This window comes from Ambystoma mexicanum, chromosome 14 (assembly GCF_040938575.1).
Source record: "Ambystoma mexicanum isolate Mex_15411 chromosome 14, UKY_AmexF1_1, whole genome shotgun sequence".
Lineage (NCBI taxonomy): Eukaryota > Metazoa > Chordata > Amphibia > Caudata > Ambystomatidae > Ambystoma > Ambystoma mexicanum.
This window is the reverse complement of record NC_090940.1, coordinates 475,473,922-475,494,920: the sequence shown is the minus strand read 5'-3', so window position 1 is coordinate 475,494,920 and position 20,999 is coordinate 475,473,922. Positions and strand designations below refer to the sequence as shown.

Genomic DNA, 20,999 nt, shown 5'->3' with positions numbered 1-20,999 from the left:
CCATGCTTTATTGGAGCTGCTCAGCCTCTCAGAGAGGCCTCCAATTCACCTCCTGACGGGCCCAGCACATCTTCTGTCGCAGCAGGGGGGCAGCGTCATCCACCCCACGCCACAGAAACTAGCCCTAGCAGCGTGGTTCCTGAGCAGGTAACGCTACCAGGAAATCATACAGGGCGTAAGGAGCAAGGCTACCAGGGCCCAGTATAAAAGCAAATGGACCAGATTCTGCCACTGAGCAGACTCCAAAGAAATCAATCCCCTGGCATGTACTTTGGACGACATGCTCTCCTTCTCGGCGCACCTCGCCCACTCAGGCGTGCAGGTTGACACTTGCCATACATACCTCGCAGCCATTGGATTTTGCAGGAACTCAGAGGAGGGGATCTTCTCCTCCTCCAATCCTATCGTCAATCATTTGTCAGGGCTGACAAGGCTCTACCAGCCTTTCAGGAGGCTGCAACCGGTGGGACCTCAACATAGTCTTGGGTCGCCCTGGCACACAAAGCGTTCGAACCAATGGTTTCCGCGGGCATCGGGCTGGTCACCATCAAGACAGCCTTACTAGTTGGCCTCACCTCGGCTCGTAGAGTCTGCGAAATCCAGGCACTGGCCGCCTCAGAACCATATACTACCTTTCACAAAGACAAAGGGCCTCATTACGACTCAGGCGGTAAGGGGTTTACGGCGGCGTAAACAGCGCCGACCCTTACCGCCTGATTCCGAGGTCCCTTAGCGCCATGGAGCTTTTAACACCTGCTTTTAGCAGGTGTTAAAATCCATGGCGCTAAGGGACCTTGATGTTAATTACGCCACCGTAATTTACGGTGGCGTAATTAACGCCTTCCCCACTCCCATTATGCCCTATGGGGCAAAAATGGGAATGGGGAAGGGTAAATGGGGATTGGGGACTTACCGCCCCGCCAACCTCGGAATGGGGCGGTAAATCCGCCAACCACCATGGCGTAAACATAGTTTACGCCATGGTGGTAAAGGTACGACCGAGGCGGTAACTTACCGCCTGGGTCGTAATGAGGCCCAAAGTAGTCCTGCAGACACACCCATAATTTCTACCCAAGGTGCTGTCTGCTTTCCACTTGAACGAGGAAATAGTCCTTCCTACATTTTTTGCTGATCCCAAGGACGAAGCACAGAGTGCTGCACTGCCTGGATGTCAGGCGTGCCCTGAAATTTTACTTGGAAGGTCCAAGGGCTTCCGCAAAGCGGACTCCCTGTTTGTCGCTTTCAGAGCCTCAAGACCAGGTTATCAGGCCTCCAAGGCTTCCATATCCCGCTAGATGGTCTCTGCCATCAAAATGGCATATTGTTACGCTCACCTGGCTCCCACAGGGGCGTCAGTCGGACCCGGACAGCTGCGGTCTCCACCCACGTGATGCGTAGTGCAGCGATGACTGACTGGATCTGCCCTCCTAATCTTTTCTGCTTAACCCGTAGAAATATTCTCCTGCAAGTGGAGAGATGGATTTAGCCACTTGTGGATTCAAGTGATGGCACCCCCACAGTCCTCCCCAACTAATCACCTCCGAAATTCCCTCACAGCAATCTCACCTTATATTCTTGAAAGATGAGCTCTCCATCCTGCATGGATTTGCAGGGGCGCGTCGATTCCAGTTACTTCACTGGTTTGAAGGCTCGGGAGGGTTCCGGAGAGTATTGACTCCGAGGTTCCTGGTGAGGACCAGTAATCATTAAGTTCATAGAGTTCAATATGTCCGATGTTCACTCTTGTTCCCCCCCCCCTTCCTTTCTTGTCTTGCAGCTGGCTCGTGAAAAGATGCTCTTGTGGCAGCTGTTGGCGCTCAGGTAAGAGTCTGTATTACCCAGCGCTGTCCGGTAAATGTTGCACGAGGAAAACGTGTTGTTTTGTCTCTCTTTACAGATGCGGCACGTGAAAATATGGAGAGTCACAAAAGGATGCCTCCGGTGGTAAGTCAGTTAAGTCTATGGTGGTAAGAATTATATTTGTTGGTTCCCTCGGCTCACCTTGGGGTTTTCTTTTGTCTCCTAGGTGCCAAAGTTCGGCGAAGAAATGATGGAGGTAGCGCCGACCCGAAGGATGCTGTGAAGACTGGTGATTATGGCGCGGCGCTGCAGCTGGAGGTGCGGCGCGTGCAGAAATGATGTTCTTTACAGGTCCGGAGACCAGATGGATCCAGAATCAGGTGTGGAATAGAAAGAAGTTCGTTTTCTAACCTTGTCGCTTTCTTTCCTCTTTGTTTTAGGAGCTCCGGATTCGAGGCGGGCGTGGCAGAAGACTGGATGCAGGCTGCAGGCACATTGAGTGTTACGCTGCTGGATGCAGAATAACGCGAAGCGTGTGTTGCTGGTCGGGCGTGGTTTAAATAGCCTCAAAAGTAGTCCCAGGTAAGAAGTCCCTAGAACCACACCCGAGTAAGAAATAGTCCCTGTAGAAAAATAGTCCCTTTCAGGCTTCATGTTGGATTGGAGTCATTTGCAGCATGGTCTGCCTGAGGTAAGTAATGAATATGAGCCTGGCGCCTTAGGCGCCAGGACTGATTCCTACTATGAGCCTGTCGCCTAAGGCACCAGGACTGAACCCAGATAGCCCCTAGCCGGGGCTGCTGAGGTTTTACTAAATGTCTAGATGCCTGCTCCAGGGGCTGATGGGCTTGGTCCGGATGCCTGGGGGTAGGCATCATGACACATCTGATGGCCAGCACAAGCCTCTTCCGGCAGAACATGCATGCCCACGCAGTCAGGGCCAAGGCAACGGCCATCGCATTCCATGTCACTTGGCAAGCCATAAGCAGGGCAGCCACTTGGGCCACTCTCTAGGCTTTCTGCAAGCAGTACTGTTTGGATGCCGGCTGTAGAGCTGATGTGGCTTTCGGACAGGCGGTTCTCAGGAACCTATATGCTTAAGGAGGGTCTCCTCTCCACCCTGGGGCTACATTCAGTTGTAATCGCCCATGCAGTATGAAGGAAAGGGGACGGACATAAGAGTAATTGTAAGTTACTCACCGTAGTTACTAACATACTCTTAGTCCCCTTTCCTCCATACGTCCCACCAACCCCCCCCAATAATACTTAGGCAATGTTAAATCTATTGTCGACGCGTCAATGGGGTCTGAGGTGTGGCGCTGGTGGCTGGAGTCAGGGCAGTGCATGCTCCCTGGGCCGTACCCCTGCGTGCCTCTAAATTTAAAGGGGAAGGTTTTTTTTCTGGTGAAAAAGGTTCTATCTCACGTCCCTTGGAAGAGACACCCATGCAGTATGTAGGAAAGGGGACTAGGAGTACGTTGGTCACTTCGGTGAGTAACTTATAATTGATGGTTGAAAAACAGATCAAACCTTTCAAATGATACATACATGTTAAGACAGCAATTGCAAATAGTTAAGTCCCGTAAAAAGTGTGTAGTTAAAAAGGTGAGTAAATGATATACACAATTCGATATTATTTGTTTGTGTGGGGCCCTGTGTTAATGCTTCACCAGCAGACTGTAAGGACATCCTGGCCCGGGCCAGAGCTTCATCAACGTTGAAGTGCTGTGGACATAAATGTAAATGCTTCTCTGTGGGGTGCCAGACTCAGAAAATTACCCCCATGCTTGTCACGGCCCCGCAACTTCTACCATACTTGCTTTCCATATCCAGGTACACCAGGTCTCCGGGCAGACCTTCACTGTAGTCTCCCAGACTCGTCAAGGAGTTCCTCAAGGGACTCTTCAGGACTTTCCCGCCAGTGAAGGCTCCTGCCCCGGTTTGGGAGATCAATGTAGTTCTAACTAAGCTCATGAGAGCTCCTTTCGAACCTATGCATCAGGTCACCCTCCAGTTTCTCTCATGGAAGACGGCTTTCCTCGTGGCTATCACCTCGGGCAGGTGGGTCAGGGAGATTCATGCCCTGTCTTGCAAGCAGCCTTAATTGTCTTTCCAAGCTTCAAGGGTGGTACTGCATACACACCCCATCTTTATGCCAAAGGTACCGTTGGAAGCCCACCTCAACAAATGTTTGGTGTTACCAGTCTGCTTCCCGAATAAGTCGTCGCCAGTGGAAAGGGCCTTGCATTTGCTGGCCATTGCTAGTTCTACGTGGCACGTGTAAAGAATGTTCAAAAGACCTCCCAGTTGTTCGTCATCCATGGATGTGATGCTAGAATTGCATTGGAGGGAGAGGGCCGCCATCTCCTTGTCTTGTGGTCCCTTATGTGTGTTCTGTGTAATTTTTTGCACAGGAGTCTAGTGGGACCCCTGGCAGTGCATCTCTTCCTCCTTTTGGTTGTGGTGAACAGAGACCCTTAGGGATACCCTTATGGCACCCATGGGTGGGGGTACAACCCTGTACCCCTTGTGCATGTTTTTGGGCACCTGTGTGGTGCCCATAGAGCAGGGTGTTGGCTGGTGGCAGCTCCATGCTGGATTTGACAGGTGCTCTGAGTATCCTCCATTTTGGGATACCCAGGCCCTGCCATATGAATCTGTGGATTCCTGATAGGAGACAAGATGGCATCTGGGGCCTCTTGCTTTCTATTGCCTGTTACCTTGTTTTCCCAAAGTCCTGGAAAGCCCGGACTCTATCCCTTCCCCTGACTGGCTGTTTGGTGGAAGAACCATAGATGGTATTGTGGGGGAAGTCCAGGCCAGACTGGCTGGAGCCTTCCCACTGACTGTATATTGTGGGTACAGCACTGGGGTGGGACCTCTGTGAATAGTGTTTGACCAATATGCATTTTATGTTATTGGTGTCTGGTTTCTGTGTGTGTGAAACAATGAATGGGACAGCCCTGCCTGAAACTGACGTGAATGCAGTGTGGTGTGCTGAAAGGCTGGGTGCTTGCCCCAATCCACATTACTTGTTATGGGTGTCTGGGTGGAAGGGAATAGCCTGAAAGCATGTGAGCCTGGTTGGCTGCCTGCCTGCATTATATATTATATGGTATATGATGACGATATATTTTTTTTATACTGCGCCTATACACAAGTGTTTCAAGGCGCGACGGGGCAAGGGAGCGGAACAAGGGGAAACAAGACAGCGATCTTACTAGGCCCAGTGACATTGAGATTGCGCAAGTGCATAGGGGAGGGAAGGGGAGAAGTGCCGGAGGAAGGGGAGGAGGAGCATGTGCAGGACGTAGGATCAAACATCAAAAACAAGAAGTGCGGCCAGCAGATGGGAGTGCAAGGGTTAAGTGCCCAAAAACAGGTGATAGATAAGTGCAAGTATGGGGGTTGTAGGGTTGCAGATACAGCCCCAAGTGTGGGGGTTGCTGGGGTGGGGGGCAGTACAGGTGTGCAACTGTGAGGGCAAGAACCTTGGCCCGTGGTTCAGAGGGTAGCCAGTGCAGTTCAGACAGGAGATCAGCAAGGTAGCGGAAGAGAGAAGGCAGAAGCAAAGAGGAAAGTCTTGAGATGCTTCCGGAAGCAGAGATGGTTCTGCTCAAGTTTCAGAGAGGCATGGAGGATGTTCCAGAGGGAGGCGCCAGCCGAAGAGAGTGATCTGCCTGCAACTCATTCCTTAGAAAAACGACTGACCTTCCCCCTTTTTTGAATATTGGTACTATTGTGGTTTACTGCTAGGACAGAGGTACTTTGTTAGCTTTAAGGATCACATCAAACGGGTGCCACAGGGAAGGTGCCCATACGTCTGGTTCGTCCTTGACCAGATCAGTGGGCAGGAAATCTGGTACTGGGGCCTTGCCCTAGTGTTGCAATGTGATTGCCTCACTGATCTCCTTAAGCTCTTTCTGGAGGGGCCTTTTAATGCCTTTTCTACTTTCTGTCCTTCTAGAGCCTGAGGCTCAGATGGACCTACTGCTCCATACAATTTCTGAAAATGTTCCTGCCATACCGATGGGGTCATATTGTCACCGAGACCATTACCGTTGGCCTCTTTGCTGCCACTGACAATCCCCCAGAACAATTATCCCTGGTTCGCTGTTTCCTGGAGTTCCTCCCACTCCTGCCGAATTGACTTATCCTTTTTTGTTTTTTAATTTGTCTATAGAGCGTTACTGTCATGCCTGTGCCACTGGCGCACACTTTCGCAACCATCATGGACTATTTGGAACTCATTTATCTTCATAATACTCTTTGAACAACCCCTATTTACACTTTGGTCCTTAATTTCCATTTGCACGACTTTGGTACTTTCTTATTTAATTCAGCTAACTACATGTACCATAATGCACCTGCTACAGTTATCAATTCCTGGCTATTCCCATTCATCAGTATTGGAACCACAATCCCCAGAAGCCCTAGCGATCAGCGCTGCTTCCACCTTCTCAGGACCAGAGAGGGAGGAGGCAGATTACCTTCAGGTGGTGCTGTCAATAGCCTGCCTCAGTACAGGGCAGGGCTGTATTTAAGCAGCTGCCTGCAGGAGCTCAGTCTCTTGCATCAAGAGTCCTCCCAGCCCCTTTTTGCCTTGAGCCATGATTTGTATGCTGTTCCTGTTGCCGCATTATCCTGCTTCTGATTGCAGCGCTCCTTGCTGCCCTGCTCCGCTGGGCTCCCTGCCTTGCAGCCTGCTACACTCTTCTGCCTGCAGCCCTGGTCTTCTGGGCTCCCTGCCTCGCTGCCCGGCTCCTGTGGGCTCGCTCTTTGCTGCCCTGCTCCTGTGGGCTCCCTGCCTCGCTGCCCTGCTCCTGTGGGCTCGCGCCTTGCTGCCCTGCTCCTCTGGGCTCCCTGCCTTGCAGCCTGCTACACTCTTCTGCCTTCAGCCCTGGTCCTCTGGGCTCCATGCCTCGCTGCCCTGCTCCTATGGGCTCGCGCCTTGCTGCCCTGCTCTTCTGGGCTCCCTGCCTTGCAGCCTGCTACACTCTTCTGCCTTCAGCCCTGGTCCTCTGGGCTCCATGCCTCGCTGCCCTGCTCCTATGGGCTCGCGCCTTGCTGCCCTGCTCTTCTGGGCTCCCTGCCTTGCAGCCTGCTACAGTCCTCTGCAGTCCACAACAGTCTTCCTGCACCTTGTGCCATCCGTTACTGCAGCCCTGCTTCCTTGTTTGCAGCCCCCCTGTTTCCTGGCTACTGCTCCCTTACTCTCTTCCTTGTTTGCAACCCCCCTGTTCTTGATCACTGTCCTTCTCTTCCTTGAGTCTTTGGTCCTCCCTTAAGTTATCCAATTTCGGTTATTCTGTTTCTGTACAGACACCCACAGCTGTTGTTCCCAGCCATGAGCATACAGAGTGGGCTCCTGTAATAGCAATCTGTGCAGAAGGCTGGAGTTTCCACAAGTCCGTGGAACACTCTTTCCTATTTCTGCATAGACCCCAAGAGGGAATCCAGTTTGTTTGTACCTTTGTATTCTCTGCCCCTTTTTGTTCACAGCTACTGTTACCTATTCTTCTTTCTTGTTGAGCTTCCTGCTGTGTGTGCTGATCTGTCACCTTACATCAGCACAGCCACCCAAAACCTACTTGGGTGCCCGGTGCCACTCTTGACAGAGTTCCATCCTTGACAGTTCCACAGTACTTTAACCCGTCCCGATCCACACCTAGACCACTCTTAAGATAAGCCAAGAGGGCTAGCTTGGCTGCCGTACACTGAGCGTCATACCACCGAGCCCCTTTAATGACGTGTTTATTTATGAAGGGCATTATACTCCGGGTTAATCTATCACATGCATGGAGCCCTTCAACATTTGGGTTATCTAGGGATAACAAGTGTTCAAGGTCCATGAGAATTGATTCGTAAATCCCGGGTTTGAGGGTTGGTAAGTCAAGATCAGCCCACTTGATCCTTCTGTTCGCCTGGCCTTGTATCAGATTACTGGGCCTGTGCTTTGGGGATTTCTCGCACATGCACTTGTACATCAAACGTAGTCACAGGGGCCTGTGATCACTACCCTGGATATCAAGAACTTTAAACATGATGGCAAATGGCCACAGCCTCGCAGATAAAAGGACATAATTTATATGCTTGGCTATGTCATTCCTACGTAGGTGGGTTTGGCCGGGTGATCCTCTACAAGCCGCCCATTACAAGCCCTCAAATTCATTCCCAGAAGCATCGTTGCAGAACCCACAGTCTGCGGATGCTCCCTCCTTGGCGAGTTGGTTCCCAAATCGGGAATATCCCAAGCCTCATCAAAATCGTCCCATAGTCCCTCAATGTCCTTTTAATGGTTCTATTTGTAAATTCAGGTCCCCAACACCATGATCCTTGTGGTCGTGCCCATCCTGATCTCCCGGGATTCTAAACATCTTATCTCATCAATCTCATTTCATGATTGTTTATTGGAGACCCAATTGTATACATTGACCTGGGTTAGCGATTCCCCAGCCTGTGAACGACACTCCAAGATCAGTATGTCAGGGCAACTAGATTCCACTTGTAGCGTTTTCCAGTCAAGATTGGTTTTAATCCATGTGGACAGCCCACCCGAAGGCCTACCTTTTTTCCCTTTAACTGCAGGAATTTCATGTATATTATATCTCTGGAATGAAGGCGGTTGTATTTCCCAGGTTTCCTGGAAACATATTACGTCATAGTCCCTTATCAGGCTATTAGATCCTATGGCATTTTTTAATGGGTATGTCTTGGCCCAGTTCCTCTCTCCCACCTCCATCCCGGGTTTCCACTTCACTAAATACTTTATATCTGTTGGATGTAAGTACCGCTATTTCTGCTGGTTTTTCTGGTGCCATAGGTTGGGCCTTCATCTCCAGCTCTTTAGCGATTTCAGATTCCTTGGATGTGCTGGGTGGACTACCCAGTAATAATAGGTCACCTCCCTTAGAATGTAATTCAATGATCTGTACCCCATTAGACCTACTGATGTCCGGCTGTAATGCATAGCTCTGTCCCCCTTCTTGCCCCTTGCATTTCCCTATCTCAAATGTATCCATGGGGTTTTTGAATTTCGCATCCCTCCTGTTCATAATTGATTGTAGCATTGGTTTTAAGACTGATGCTACACTTTCAGAAAGGATCTCACAGTCCTCGATATCCGACACACAGTTGGATGCCGGCGTTACTTTCATGACTGTTGGGCACATCATGTCTATTGCCCCTCGGGCCTCCAATACTATGGAGTCGGTCCTCAATTTCTACTATGAGGATATTGACATCCTGTATGGCTCAAACTATTTCTAGACCTTACTACCTCTCTTCGGGGAGATAGGCTGTGCTGCTTTCCTTTTGATTGTTCGGGTGTTATAAAATGAATATGCCTGCTATTATAAGATGTCTGTTAAATTACTAAAGGGTGTTATTATAAAAAGAGAAAAATATAAAATGCATCAATCATACAATACAATTCTTTAGAACAGTTCACAAGTAATACTGTGCAATATAATAAAATCCAGTCCACAATTAAAACCTCAAGATAGGGGCCCTTATAGGCCTTGGATAATGGTGCACAGAACCTCGAGGTTTGACTCTGCTTTGCGGCTGACAACCGGTTGCTCAAATATGCGGATTACCACGGTGAGTTCAAGATAAAGAAAAGCCATCCACATAAAAGCAGGGGAGGCACGCCCGACAGCTCAAGGAACACACTTAGTCTGAGTCTCCCCCCTCCCCTTACAGGTCATACAGACCAGGGCACTTGGACAAGAAGCTCGACAACAGTGCCCCACTCTTTAGCCCTTAACTCACCTATGCATTCCTTTTTGGTTTTGGATACCAGAATAATTGCTGTTGCCGTTTGGATGAAAAGGTGATCTGCAGTATTTCCGATCTGGGTTGCACGGTGTCTCCCACAGACTGCCACACAGACTCCACAAACCGCCACCAGCTCCACTGCTCCACAGAGCCTGCAGTAGCAAAAGGAGATGACAATGGGGAGGCTGTGATGCCGAGCACCACCACAGTATTGGATCTCCTTTTTTTCTCTGTGTTCGATCTCGGGTCCCAGCTGGCAAGCAGCTTCTGAGATATGTAGGGGCAATGTCAGCTTAGGTTGTTCCTCCATGTGCAAACACCATATGGGTTCCCATGCCCCTAATCCCCTGCGGGCTTCAGCCCTCAAAGGGGAATTACTTGCTTTTGAAGTAAAGTGGGCGGGGCTTAGCACAACAGCGTCTCGTTGCAGGCACTCCAGCAGTCCTCACAGGTTCAAACACCTATGCGCCCTTAATCCCCCATGGGCTTCAGCCATTGCGATGAATTGCAGGCTTTTGAAGTAAAGTGGGCGGGGCTTAGCACATCAGTGATATGGCGTCTCATTGTAGTCACTCCAGTAGTCTTCATGGGTCCAAACGCCCACGCCCTTATTCCCCCTCGGGCTTCCTTTGTGGGGGCTTGGGGACTACACTACACTGTACTTAAGAACCATCCCGCATCACATCCTGAGAGCTTAAGCCTTGGTTGCTTGTCGAAGTTACAAAATAGTGAACCTTGGCTGGGGTGCTCTGTGCTTCTACTTTGCCATATGGAGGGCAGGAGTACAGATACCCCACCAGTCTTTACACATACGAGGACATTTCGGAAGACTTCTTAGTTGTTTGTCATCTTTGGATCTGTAAATCAAGCAAAGGCCTTATCAAAGACTTCCATCTCCAGGTGGCTCTCCTGCTGCATCATGCACTGTTATCGACTGGCTAGCAGGCCACTACCATGCCGGCCAAAAGCCCACTCCACCAGATCCATTGCAGCAATGACAGTGTTTCTCTCTGCTGTGCCCCCTGCTCGACATCTGCAGGGCTGCTACGTGGAGGTCCATGCATACCTTCACAAGGTTCTAATGCGTCGACAGGGATTCCAGGGAGGAGTACCAAATCGGCCAATCGGTGCTACGTAACATGTTTGTTTGAGGTGGGTCTGTCCATAGATGAGCGTTTATTGCTTCTGTTGAGCCTTGCCACCTCCCGTGGTTGTGTATATGCAGTGCTGTGTAATTGTTATTCATGTGCATGTGAATCCATGCCAAACCCCATGCTGGAGAAGGTTTAAGTTACTTAACTGTAACTATTGTTCTCAACCATGGTTCTGGCATGTATTCACATGTGAACCCTCCCTTCTTTCCCCTCTGTGGCTCTTCTTGGTTCATACTGCCACTTTACATCCTTACCAAATCTGAAGATGCCTACCGGGTTGGATCTTAGGGAGAGGACTGTCATTGGATGGTGGCAGTATGACTCAGAGGACAGTAATTGGTTTAGAGGAGAAATACAGTTTTTAAGCGAAAGTGAAACTGTTTTTTCTTTTACAGCGGATTCCCAGCCTGACGACAGGGAATATTCATGAGCATGTGAATCCATGCCAGACCCATGCTGGAGAACAATAGTTACAGGTAAGTAACTTAAACCTTCTTTACCACCTAAAGCGCTATTGTTCCACACCACCAATATATTACGTACATGTCTTTCTACTGTTTATTATGCCGTTTACCAATCTCGTGATTATGTTCCCGTATCCGCATTAGTGGAGTGTCCCTTCCCTAATGTGCACTGCTAACTTCCTTCTGAACAATACTGAATTTGTTTAGGTCGACGTTTCTGGGTGAGCGTTACTGAAATACACTTTTTGCTGTAGTACACTTTTCTCTGCCGTGTCTAATGTTGTTAGGATGTTTTTAAAATACCCAATTAATAAAAATCGAATTAATATGTATAACACCTCCACTACTCTGCCTTAATATGACAGTTAAAATTCTCTTTTCTGTTGTAACTCTGCTTCTATAACTTTGCTGCTGCCTATTCTAGAACATTGTAGTTTCAACATAATCTACAGTTCTTGCCTTTGCTATTTATTTTATTTGATTTACCACCACTGAGGTCACACTAAATGGTCTCTAGCTGCTTGTATTACTTTATCTCATAATGCTGTTAACTTACAAGGTTTGGCCCACGTTATGGTAGCCCAACATTTTCATATGTTTTGCTTTTACAAATAAAAGCAGGATTTAAGCATGAGCCCTACACATGTTTTTTAGGTTCAGTCAACATGGGGCGATTTCCTGGATCATCGTAAAGTAGTAGAAGATCACACATTTGCAGGTGGGACCTGTGAACTTAACCGAATACACCAGCCACAGTTAAGGCGGACTGGTAAGCAGAGAAGTGTTTCAGAGCCACATCTCTTGTTACATTTCTAATATGAGAATGCAATTTATATATGTTAGAAGGATTGTTTTATATTACTCTATCTTGAAAAAATTCTTTATCAAGGTTTACATAAAGAATGATACAAACACTGAACCTAAGCAAAGTGCATTTCATTACTTTGAAGCGTGATGTCTTCTCAAAGTACAGACTGCCTTGGCTAGCCATGGACAGTCCGTGCAATATATACATATTAGAATCCTAAATTGTTACTGCATCTATTATTGCCAATTACTGAAAGCTGCCAATTACTAAACGCCTGTGCATATTAGGGGTATGAGTGCCATTCCTTCCTGGCATTTCCAAATGTTCTGATGAGCTAGTCTAATTGGGGTTTGTTTAGCGTAGATGCTTAATTCTATCATAATTTTTTATGCTAAGGTGGTCCTTGTACGCAACCTGCTGAACCTGAAAGTCTATGTAAACAGAAAGCTTTGGTACGCCCTTAGTGACATGTAGCAGACCGGGCATAAAAAATACAAAAACCAAGAAGAGTTAGTACTGCTACTGACCAGGTATACTCCCATATGTTATCAATGAATGAAACAATTATATCCTGATAGTGGGAGACCTGGTATTAATGGTACTAATGGGAAAAACCTCTAAATTTGTACCTCATGGGAATGTCCAGAAAGAAGAGAAGGGTTACACAAAATGAAATCACATACAACCATGATGATGAGTATACGTGAGTTGTATTGAACTTGAAAGTCTAACCTGTGGTGCTTAGAAAGGGGTGAAGTACTTTTAATCTCGTAAAAAAGCATCCTGCTGCCACCAAAGTGTAGAGTAACCTTTTTGGTGCATTAGTGGTCTATAATTGATTCACAGTCGGCCTTAGCAGAGCCATGGATGGTTTTGGTGGGTAGGGCGCATGGAATGATGTTACTATTTTACTGAGCACTCCTGTGTTAGGATGTTATTCGGAAGTCTTCAGGGGTTCAGGATGCAGGGTTTCCACCAAGTTATTTCAGGCTCTCATGGCGATAAATGTGGAAGAGCAGTCTGGCTTCACTATAAGGATGGAATAGGATTGCTAGAAAATGCAGAAAATGTCAGATAAACTTGCAGTAAAGGAAGTCATACAGTATATTAGCTGAAAAATATAGTTTTTTTTATAGTCCTGTATTAAGAAATATCTACAGGAAGTATTTTAAAAATAGAGGATAAGTATTATAAAAACAATAAATGATCCAGAAAAGATCAAATTTACATTTAAAATCAGTATGAAAAAGCATGTACAATTAAGTACAATTTTAGCTACTTTACAAAGGCTTCAAAGAGTGATTGCTGTGATTTTTCATATAGGAAAGTATATAGAACAGCAGCTAATTATTACAATCTACTGAATACTGTAAAACCTACAGGACCTTAATGGGGACAAAGATATATTCCATGTGTGAGTAAGTAAATGTTTCGAGTACTTTTAGGGCGTTTTAGATGTTTAGATAGGTGTATTTATTGAAAGAACGGGATAAATAGTTAGCTTGTAGTTATAATGACAATGTAGATAGATATTACTTAAAGGTGCCATGAGCTGAGAAGGGAGCCACCATCGTGCTGGGGGGTGCTAGGGGACTATACTTTAAGGGCCAAAGGATCAGGAACAGACATTTTGAGTGGAAGGCCACCAGCCCAATTAAGAAAATGGATGTGGTCAGGGTGAGGCTTGACGAAGGACTGCACAAAAAGCTGAGACCCTAAAGATGAAGACCAACCACAAGATTGGGGTTAGAAGACCAGGGATGATGACGAAGGGTGATGATACTGGGCAGAAAGGCCAGAAGTTGTGGTTGGAGCGGTAACTTGTGGTCTGGAGATTGTGCCTGGCAAGTTGCCAGTTACAGGCTCCTGTTCTGTAAGCAGAGCCCAAGGAAATGACAGGACCTACACTACAGGGTTCACAATATTGGAAGACCACCCATTTGGTGACCCATGAAGTTGAAGGTGCAGAAATAGCAAGGCAGTACTGGGGGGACACTTTGAGGTAGGCCGTAGCTGGCGCAGGTGGAGACGAACTCTGCATAGGCAGCAGAATAGGACTCGCAACAAAGAGAGCTGCAGTGATGTGAGGTAGGATATCCCACAATGGAGCAAGAAGTTCCGCACTGCAGCAACAGGTCATTCGGGTTCAAGGCATGAGCACGGCTCGCACCAAAGTTCCCGTTAATACCACAGACAGGTAACCAGGGAGCACCAGAGGCAATAGGCACAACATTCCAGCAGAGAATACTTGCTTGAAGAGGAAGTGCTTGATCTAAGATTCATCAGCGCAGAGAGGTAAGGCTGCTCAGTCTGAACGATGAGGAGTATGGTTTATAGTCATAATGTCGAAAAAAAAATGTCGACAGACAAAAATGTCGAAAAAGAAATGTCGAAAATAATAATGTCGACATCCTATACTTATAATGTAAAAAGTCATTTTTTTGAAAAAAAAATGTCGACTTTTTTTTTGACATTATGACTATAAACCCTTAAAACTATCAACACCTCACCCAACACCCCCCCCCCCCCACACCCCCCAACCACCCTTTCACCCCTCATACTCAACACATACCAATTATTTATTTATTTATTCATTCAATAAATAAATAACCTAAAAAAGGATCATTTACTATGGGGGGGTCCCCCCCCAACCCCCCCTCACCCAACACCCCCCTGCCACCCCCCCTCACCCCCCCAACCATCCTTTCACCCCTCATACTCAACACATACCAATTATTTATTTATTTATTTATTCAATAATTAAATAAATAAAAATTGTATTTACTATGGGGGGTGCCCCCCCAACCCCCCCTCACCCAACACCCCCCTGCCACCCCCCCCCCACACCCCCGAACCACCCCTCATACTCAACACATCATATATATATATTTATTTATTTATTTATGCATACACTAAATTAAATTTCGAAAAAATATCGAAAAATGTCGACATTTTTGTTTGTCGACATTATTGTTTTTCGACATTAATTTGTCGACATTTTGACTGTCGACATTATTGATGTCGACATTATGACTGCACACCGAGGAGTATAACCATTTCAGCAGCACCAGCATCCTGAGGGACTTCCCATCTCTCCAACTTCTTCCAAGGTAGGTTTCAGCTAACAAATAATTAGAATAGCCGGGGTGCCCATAGGGGCAAGATGTCAGGCATGCCCACCAATCCACAGCCATGCACTTTTCACATTTTTGGCAGCAGTCCAGTTCGTTTTTCCAGGCTTTCCCAGGCACATTCGCATATATGTGGATTGAGGGCTCTAGGAGACACTCATCTATTTTAAATTAGATACCAGTCACACAAATGTGTCTATATGGACAGATGGGCTATTTCTCATGGTCCAAACAACACACTTTCTCCGATACAATTTGTGGGCATAGAAACTGAAAAGGAACAAAATGGTGTGCTCTGGGACCACTCATGCCCAGGTAGCCCGATGGGCTTTAAGGTGCTCCACATGAGAAATGAGTTGCTGCTGCCGGGGGTCTTCAGTAGAAGTCCCTCTGACAGCAAAGTTAAAGTCTAGAAAACAAAAAAGGCAACATGTTTAGGGGGCTACTCAAGTTAGCAAAAGGAACCCCATAAGAATGCAATTCTACCCTATGTCACATGGCTGAGGGAACACACACTCTACTGACACTGAAATAAAGTTGAAGTACTTTGTTAAACACAATTAAAATTGTATGGACATTGGTTTTGGATGGCTGTAACAGGTCTGTGAACTCAGGATTATAAATGAAGAACAGCAAATAAAATGGCATACAGGTAGATCTCCTGCTTAGTGATTTCTAGAGCTCAATCTTCCTCCCTTTGTCAAGTGCCCAAAATGTCTACCTCCTCTTGGAGCTCTCCGTTACTTACTCCTATTTTCCGTCCATGGCCAAGGGGCTCTCCCACTATTACACATCCTTCTCCTGGGGATCAAAGTCCCATTCTCTTTCTCTCTTCACTGTAGCATACCCCTCTTCTCTACTCACCGGTCTCTCTTCCCCCTCTCTGGAGCACACCCCTCCTCTGGGGGTCAAGGCGCTCTTCTGTTAAACATCCCATCTTCTGGGGATAAAAGTCACACTCTTACTACTCATCCCCACCCCACTGTTCTTGTAAGGGGTATTTCTTCTGGCTTCAAGAGGTTCTCCTCCCACTCATTTGAGCACACCTCTCTGTGGTCCTGGGAGCTCACCTTTTTCTCACTGGAGCACACCCCTCTTTTTTGTTTAAATGTATTTATTTTGTATTTAATTGTGTTTAGTTCAAATAACTTTTCACAGTACATTATACGGCAGAAATTCCATATAATACAATCAAAAATCGAAATTTTAAGTTACAAGGTAAATATAAGTAATTCTAAAAGAAATCTATAACATGAATTAAGTATCCTGAATGATCCACAGGAGACAAGTAAGTTGATTATAGCAAAAGTATTTATTCTCATAAGAGGCCCTCCTATTCAGAATGTCGTTTCTCTCTTTCTCATGTACATTCACAGAACCTTTTTTATACACCTAAGCATAGAATGCTGTATGATTCAAAGTTGCCTGGGAGACCTGACCGCATGTTATGATGCCAGACCCTGGCAGCCTTTAAACAAGTGAACATCAGAAACCTGGCCACAACATGTTTACAAATAATGTTGAACAGGAACAATACAAATAAGTTCATGTCTGACAGTTATATACAATGAATGCCCCTGTATAACTGTCATAATCAAAGTATGCACATAATATATATAATATACAGTTGTGACTTTGTGGAAACATTAAGTAGTTCTGTGAAGGCATTGAAGATATAACAAAGAACCATCATATTGGGGCCTAACAGTTGTTAATAATGGATACAGCAATCAATTCACCTCCGCTTCCAGCAAAGCACTAACTCTCAGCCAAAGTTTAAACAGAGCCATGTCTAGTTTACTTTTCCTCGCCAGCACGCACCTCTTCCAGAAAGACTTTCTTTTAATTGCATCAAGATCACGAACAAAATCACCAAGGTGGTTTACGTAATAACGTCCTAGAATATTGCAAAAACATGCCGGGTGGTCTCCGTTAAGTGCTGTGTTTTGCTCAATGGAAAGCCACTTTAATTAGCAGATTTTCCCAATCTGAGGTCCAAAGTACTCATTGCAAGAAGCTGGTTTAAATGTAATTGAATTGATATCTCCTTACTGCAGGAGCTTGGATAATTAGCAAGCACTTTTGGGGAGTCCTATAGGAAGTTTGGCATTCAATATAATCGGAATACATTTTTAATTTACTCCAGTGCATATGGTTCTGGTTCCAATCCCATATTTTCAATCCATTGTTAAACTGTTTTGTTAATATGCATTCCTCTTTTTCCCATATTGGGTCCAGCCCATGCATTCAAACAATTCAAGGCATGAATCCCTATATATATCCTGTTCACCACTCTATTATTTTCATGTTTCTACCCAGAAATAATAGAGGGCATTTCGGTTCTTTCATTGCTTAAATAAATTGTAGTCCTCAGTGTAAAAGGACCTGACCACTCATTGAAATAGTGGCCAGTTCCAACCACAAGCCCAGTATTGGGGACGCATCGTGCCATACCAAGTAAGCGTCTCCATACCCAGCATTCTAATACATTAGGCCACTCTTATTTAAGCTGGTGTATATTACAGCCGGGACAACGCACTGCCCTTATATGTAAATTATGCCCTTTTGGGAATACCCTGCAGTTATCTTTGCAAATTTTGCCACCATGGCCGTAAGGGCATGTGCTTTTATTTAGTTCTTGAATAATTAACTTTATATCATTTTTTTTCCATCTAACTTTTTATGAGCATTTTTCTAATTTTTTTCCAACACACCATAACACACCCCCGCACCCTTGCCCTCCCCGAGTCCGAATCACCTCGGTAGGCCATGCCTACCAGTTTTTCCTTGTGTCATGGCCACAAACCGTCTCGTAGCCTAGTTGTTCCACCAATCTCGGGAGGATATCTGAGGGGCAACACGCTCGCCTTGGAAGCAAGGTGACACGGAGCAACACAGGTTAGATCCCTGGGTCCGTGCTTAGAAACCTCTGTGTATTAAGAGCGTTATAAATAACCAATCCTATCATATCATAATCGCGTCACCGTGCCTTGCAATCTCATTCTCCCCGTCCACCAATTCACTCTTGCTCCCTTTTGGAGAAACCCCAGTGTCGGAGACCACTCCTCACAAACGCCTTGTTGATCTCCTTGCAGCGAGTAAGTAGCCCACTCCCATTCTGCGAAGTTCCAGTCTTCTCCCCCATTCATGCTCAGTTGGGGGATCCTTTGACTTCCATTTTCAATCCACCCCTAGCGCCCCAGCCATCAACAAAATCACACATATTCTACGCTCAGCTCTGGGTGGCAGGTCTTCCAAAAGGCCGTTACCCCCAGTATGGACAAGCCTCTATTACCCTTTCCATTCAGGCTCAGCACTTCACCTAGAGCTCCAATACTATCTCCCAGTATTCCTGAAGCCAGGGACATTCCCACCAAATATGATTCCAGGTCCCTACCTTCCCACATTGTCTCCAACAAAGATTAGAAACTGAGGGGTAGAATGTATGTAATTTCTCTGGGGTTAGAAGCCATTCCAACAAAAATGTAACCCATATTTCCTGAATTTGTAGCAAACTTGTCAGTTTGGGTATGTTGGTTTCACAGTTGCTTCCATTCTATGTCCTCAATCTCTTGGCCCGTTATCCCTTGGCAGGATACCATGTATCTCATATCCCCTGGTTGCTCCCCCTGTTTGATAAGTGAATAGAGGGGCCCCCCACCAGATGTGTGTCAGATACCAAGTATTTCTCAAAAGGCTGTGAGTCGCTGCCTCCTTTATGGACGGCTGCATTATCCAATGCCTTATTTGACAGTATCTAAACCTCTCAGTTTCTTCTAGACCAAAGTCGTCCTTGCAATGGGGGAATATTTAAATGTCTGAGCCAATAAACATACCTTGAATTTTGTGGCATCCCTCCCTCCCTTCCTCCACACCCCAAAACCCTTATCTGCGCACCCTGGAGTAAAATTAGGATTTGCAAAAATTGGTGTAAATTGTGACGGGAATGTGGTTATCTGCTTCACCCCAGAAGTCCCCTCCCACTGACAGTATGCTACTACAATACATCTTCTTTGATATGTCCCTCTTTGGTTTCCAGAGTACCTCCTCTGGCTAGTCCCCTATTACTGCCATTGACCGCCATATCTTTTTCCGATCATCTTTCAGCCAACCCCTCATTATCCTTATTTGTGTCGCCATAAAGTATATTTTGAGGTCCGGTTCCCCCATACCTCCTCTATTTCTGGGCATCATCATAACCCTTCTGGCTATCCTTGGTCTTTGGAGTTACAGATGAATCTCCCTGTATATTTTTGGAAAGCCCAAAAGGAGGAGGCTGGAACCTGGATGGGGAGAGTCATAAAATAGAACAGTAACTGTGGTAAAATTACCATCTTTATTGCGTTGATTCTACCCATCTAGGTTTATGCCAGTGAACCCCAGTCAATCAGTTTGTTCTTTAGTACCTCCAGCAATGGCTTGTAGTTTACCCAGTAGAGTACGTCCAGGGTTCTGGTTGACTTTATTCCTAGGTAGGTTATAGACTTCTTGGCCCATTTATATGGAAGTGTGCCCTTGAGCTCCTCCTCTCTCGCCTTCAGAATGGTGAGATTCAAGATTTTCTGTTTTTGGGGGATTTATTTTTTCAGCCCAGCTACCGACCCAAACCGTGTATTCTCATTCACTCTCACACTCTCACACTCTCACACTCTCACACTCTCACACTCTCACACTCTCACACTCTCTCACTCTCTCACTCTCTCACTCTCACTCCATCGCCCTGAGGGAGCCTTCTGGGTTCATTAAAGTCAAGAGTTTGTTGTCTGCAAAGGTTGCTATCTTATGGACCTTTCCCCCAAATGGTATCCCAACAATCTCCCCATTTGCCCTTATTGCCTCAAAAGTAGTTCTAGATAAATTGCGTAGAGCAACAGGGAGAGGGGGCAACCCTGCTTAGTACCCCTCTGGACTTTAATGGGTTCAGTTAACTGGTGATTTATGGCCAACCTTAAGGATGGATTCTGGTAATCAGCGTTGATCCTTGTTAAAAATGTCTCGCTGAGGCCCATCTGCTTCATTCTGATGACCAAAAACCGCCACTCCACCCTGTCAAAGGCCTTTTGCGTGGGATTCCAAGATGGCGGCCGACCCGAGTGGACGTGCGTGAGTGGAGCTCGTCCCTCAGCTCGGGCCGCAACAATAAAACACCACACATAAGCGCTCACCGTGCCCAGTGGAGTGCAGCCTCCCTCCAAATTCAGGCGAGAAGAGAAGTCCCGAGTAGCGAAGACCTCGCATGAACCGCGAGCCCTTCCAGAGACGCTGGCGCGGAGGACGGGCGAGATCCAGAAGCCCCGGAGCAGCCCAGAGATGCGCAAGAGACTGGGGAGCCAACCGCCGGCGGAGCCCCTTCCCCCCCCGCCTGCATCAAGGAGAGAAGGGCCGATCGATGAAAGGAAAGAGCAGAGACTAGACGAAGAGGTCCGTCTCAGAGGACCCAGGAGCGGCTCTGGAGAACTCCCAGCCACAAACGGGGAGGGCGCCAGCCTGACACAGAGAGCCTAGCCGTGGACAGCGAAGCAATCCAGGCGAAGACGGGACCCGGAAAGAAGAGACCGCCGCAGTCGAAGCGGGAGAAGACCTGCCCTCAGACGATCCCGATCGAAGGAGCGAGGGAGATCCGGCCGCGGCAACAATCCACCGGAGGACCACGGGCCTCCGCAGAAGCGCCGGACCCACGGACACACAGGTACGAGGTGGGGGGGAGAGAACCTAACATCGGCTGACCACTCCCCCCTCCCCCCTCCCCAGAAAATACCAAAGCGCCCCAGGGCACCACAGCGGGCAGGGAGACCCAAGTAGCAAACGACCCCGGCGCCACGAAGAGGGGAGAGCAAGGCCCTAAATATATAACCGATCAAAC

At 47.0% G+C, this 20,999-nt stretch overlaps 1 protein-coding gene across 6 annotated transcripts in view; it reads left to right on the top strand.

Moving 5' to 3' along the window:
* ATG2B (autophagy related 2B) overlaps positions 1 to 20,999 on the top strand; it is a 5,509,925-nt gene that overhangs the window by 1,428,653 nt on the left and 4,060,273 nt on the right. For all 6 annotated transcript variants that reach the window (XM_069637692.1, XM_069637689.1, XM_069637687.1 and 3 more), the window contains one exon: positions 11,852 to 11,966. In XM_069637692.1, the coding sequence (XP_069493793.1) occupies positions 11,852 to 11,966 (115 nt within the window). The remainder of the gene's footprint in view (positions 1 to 11,851; positions 11,967 to 20,999) is intronic.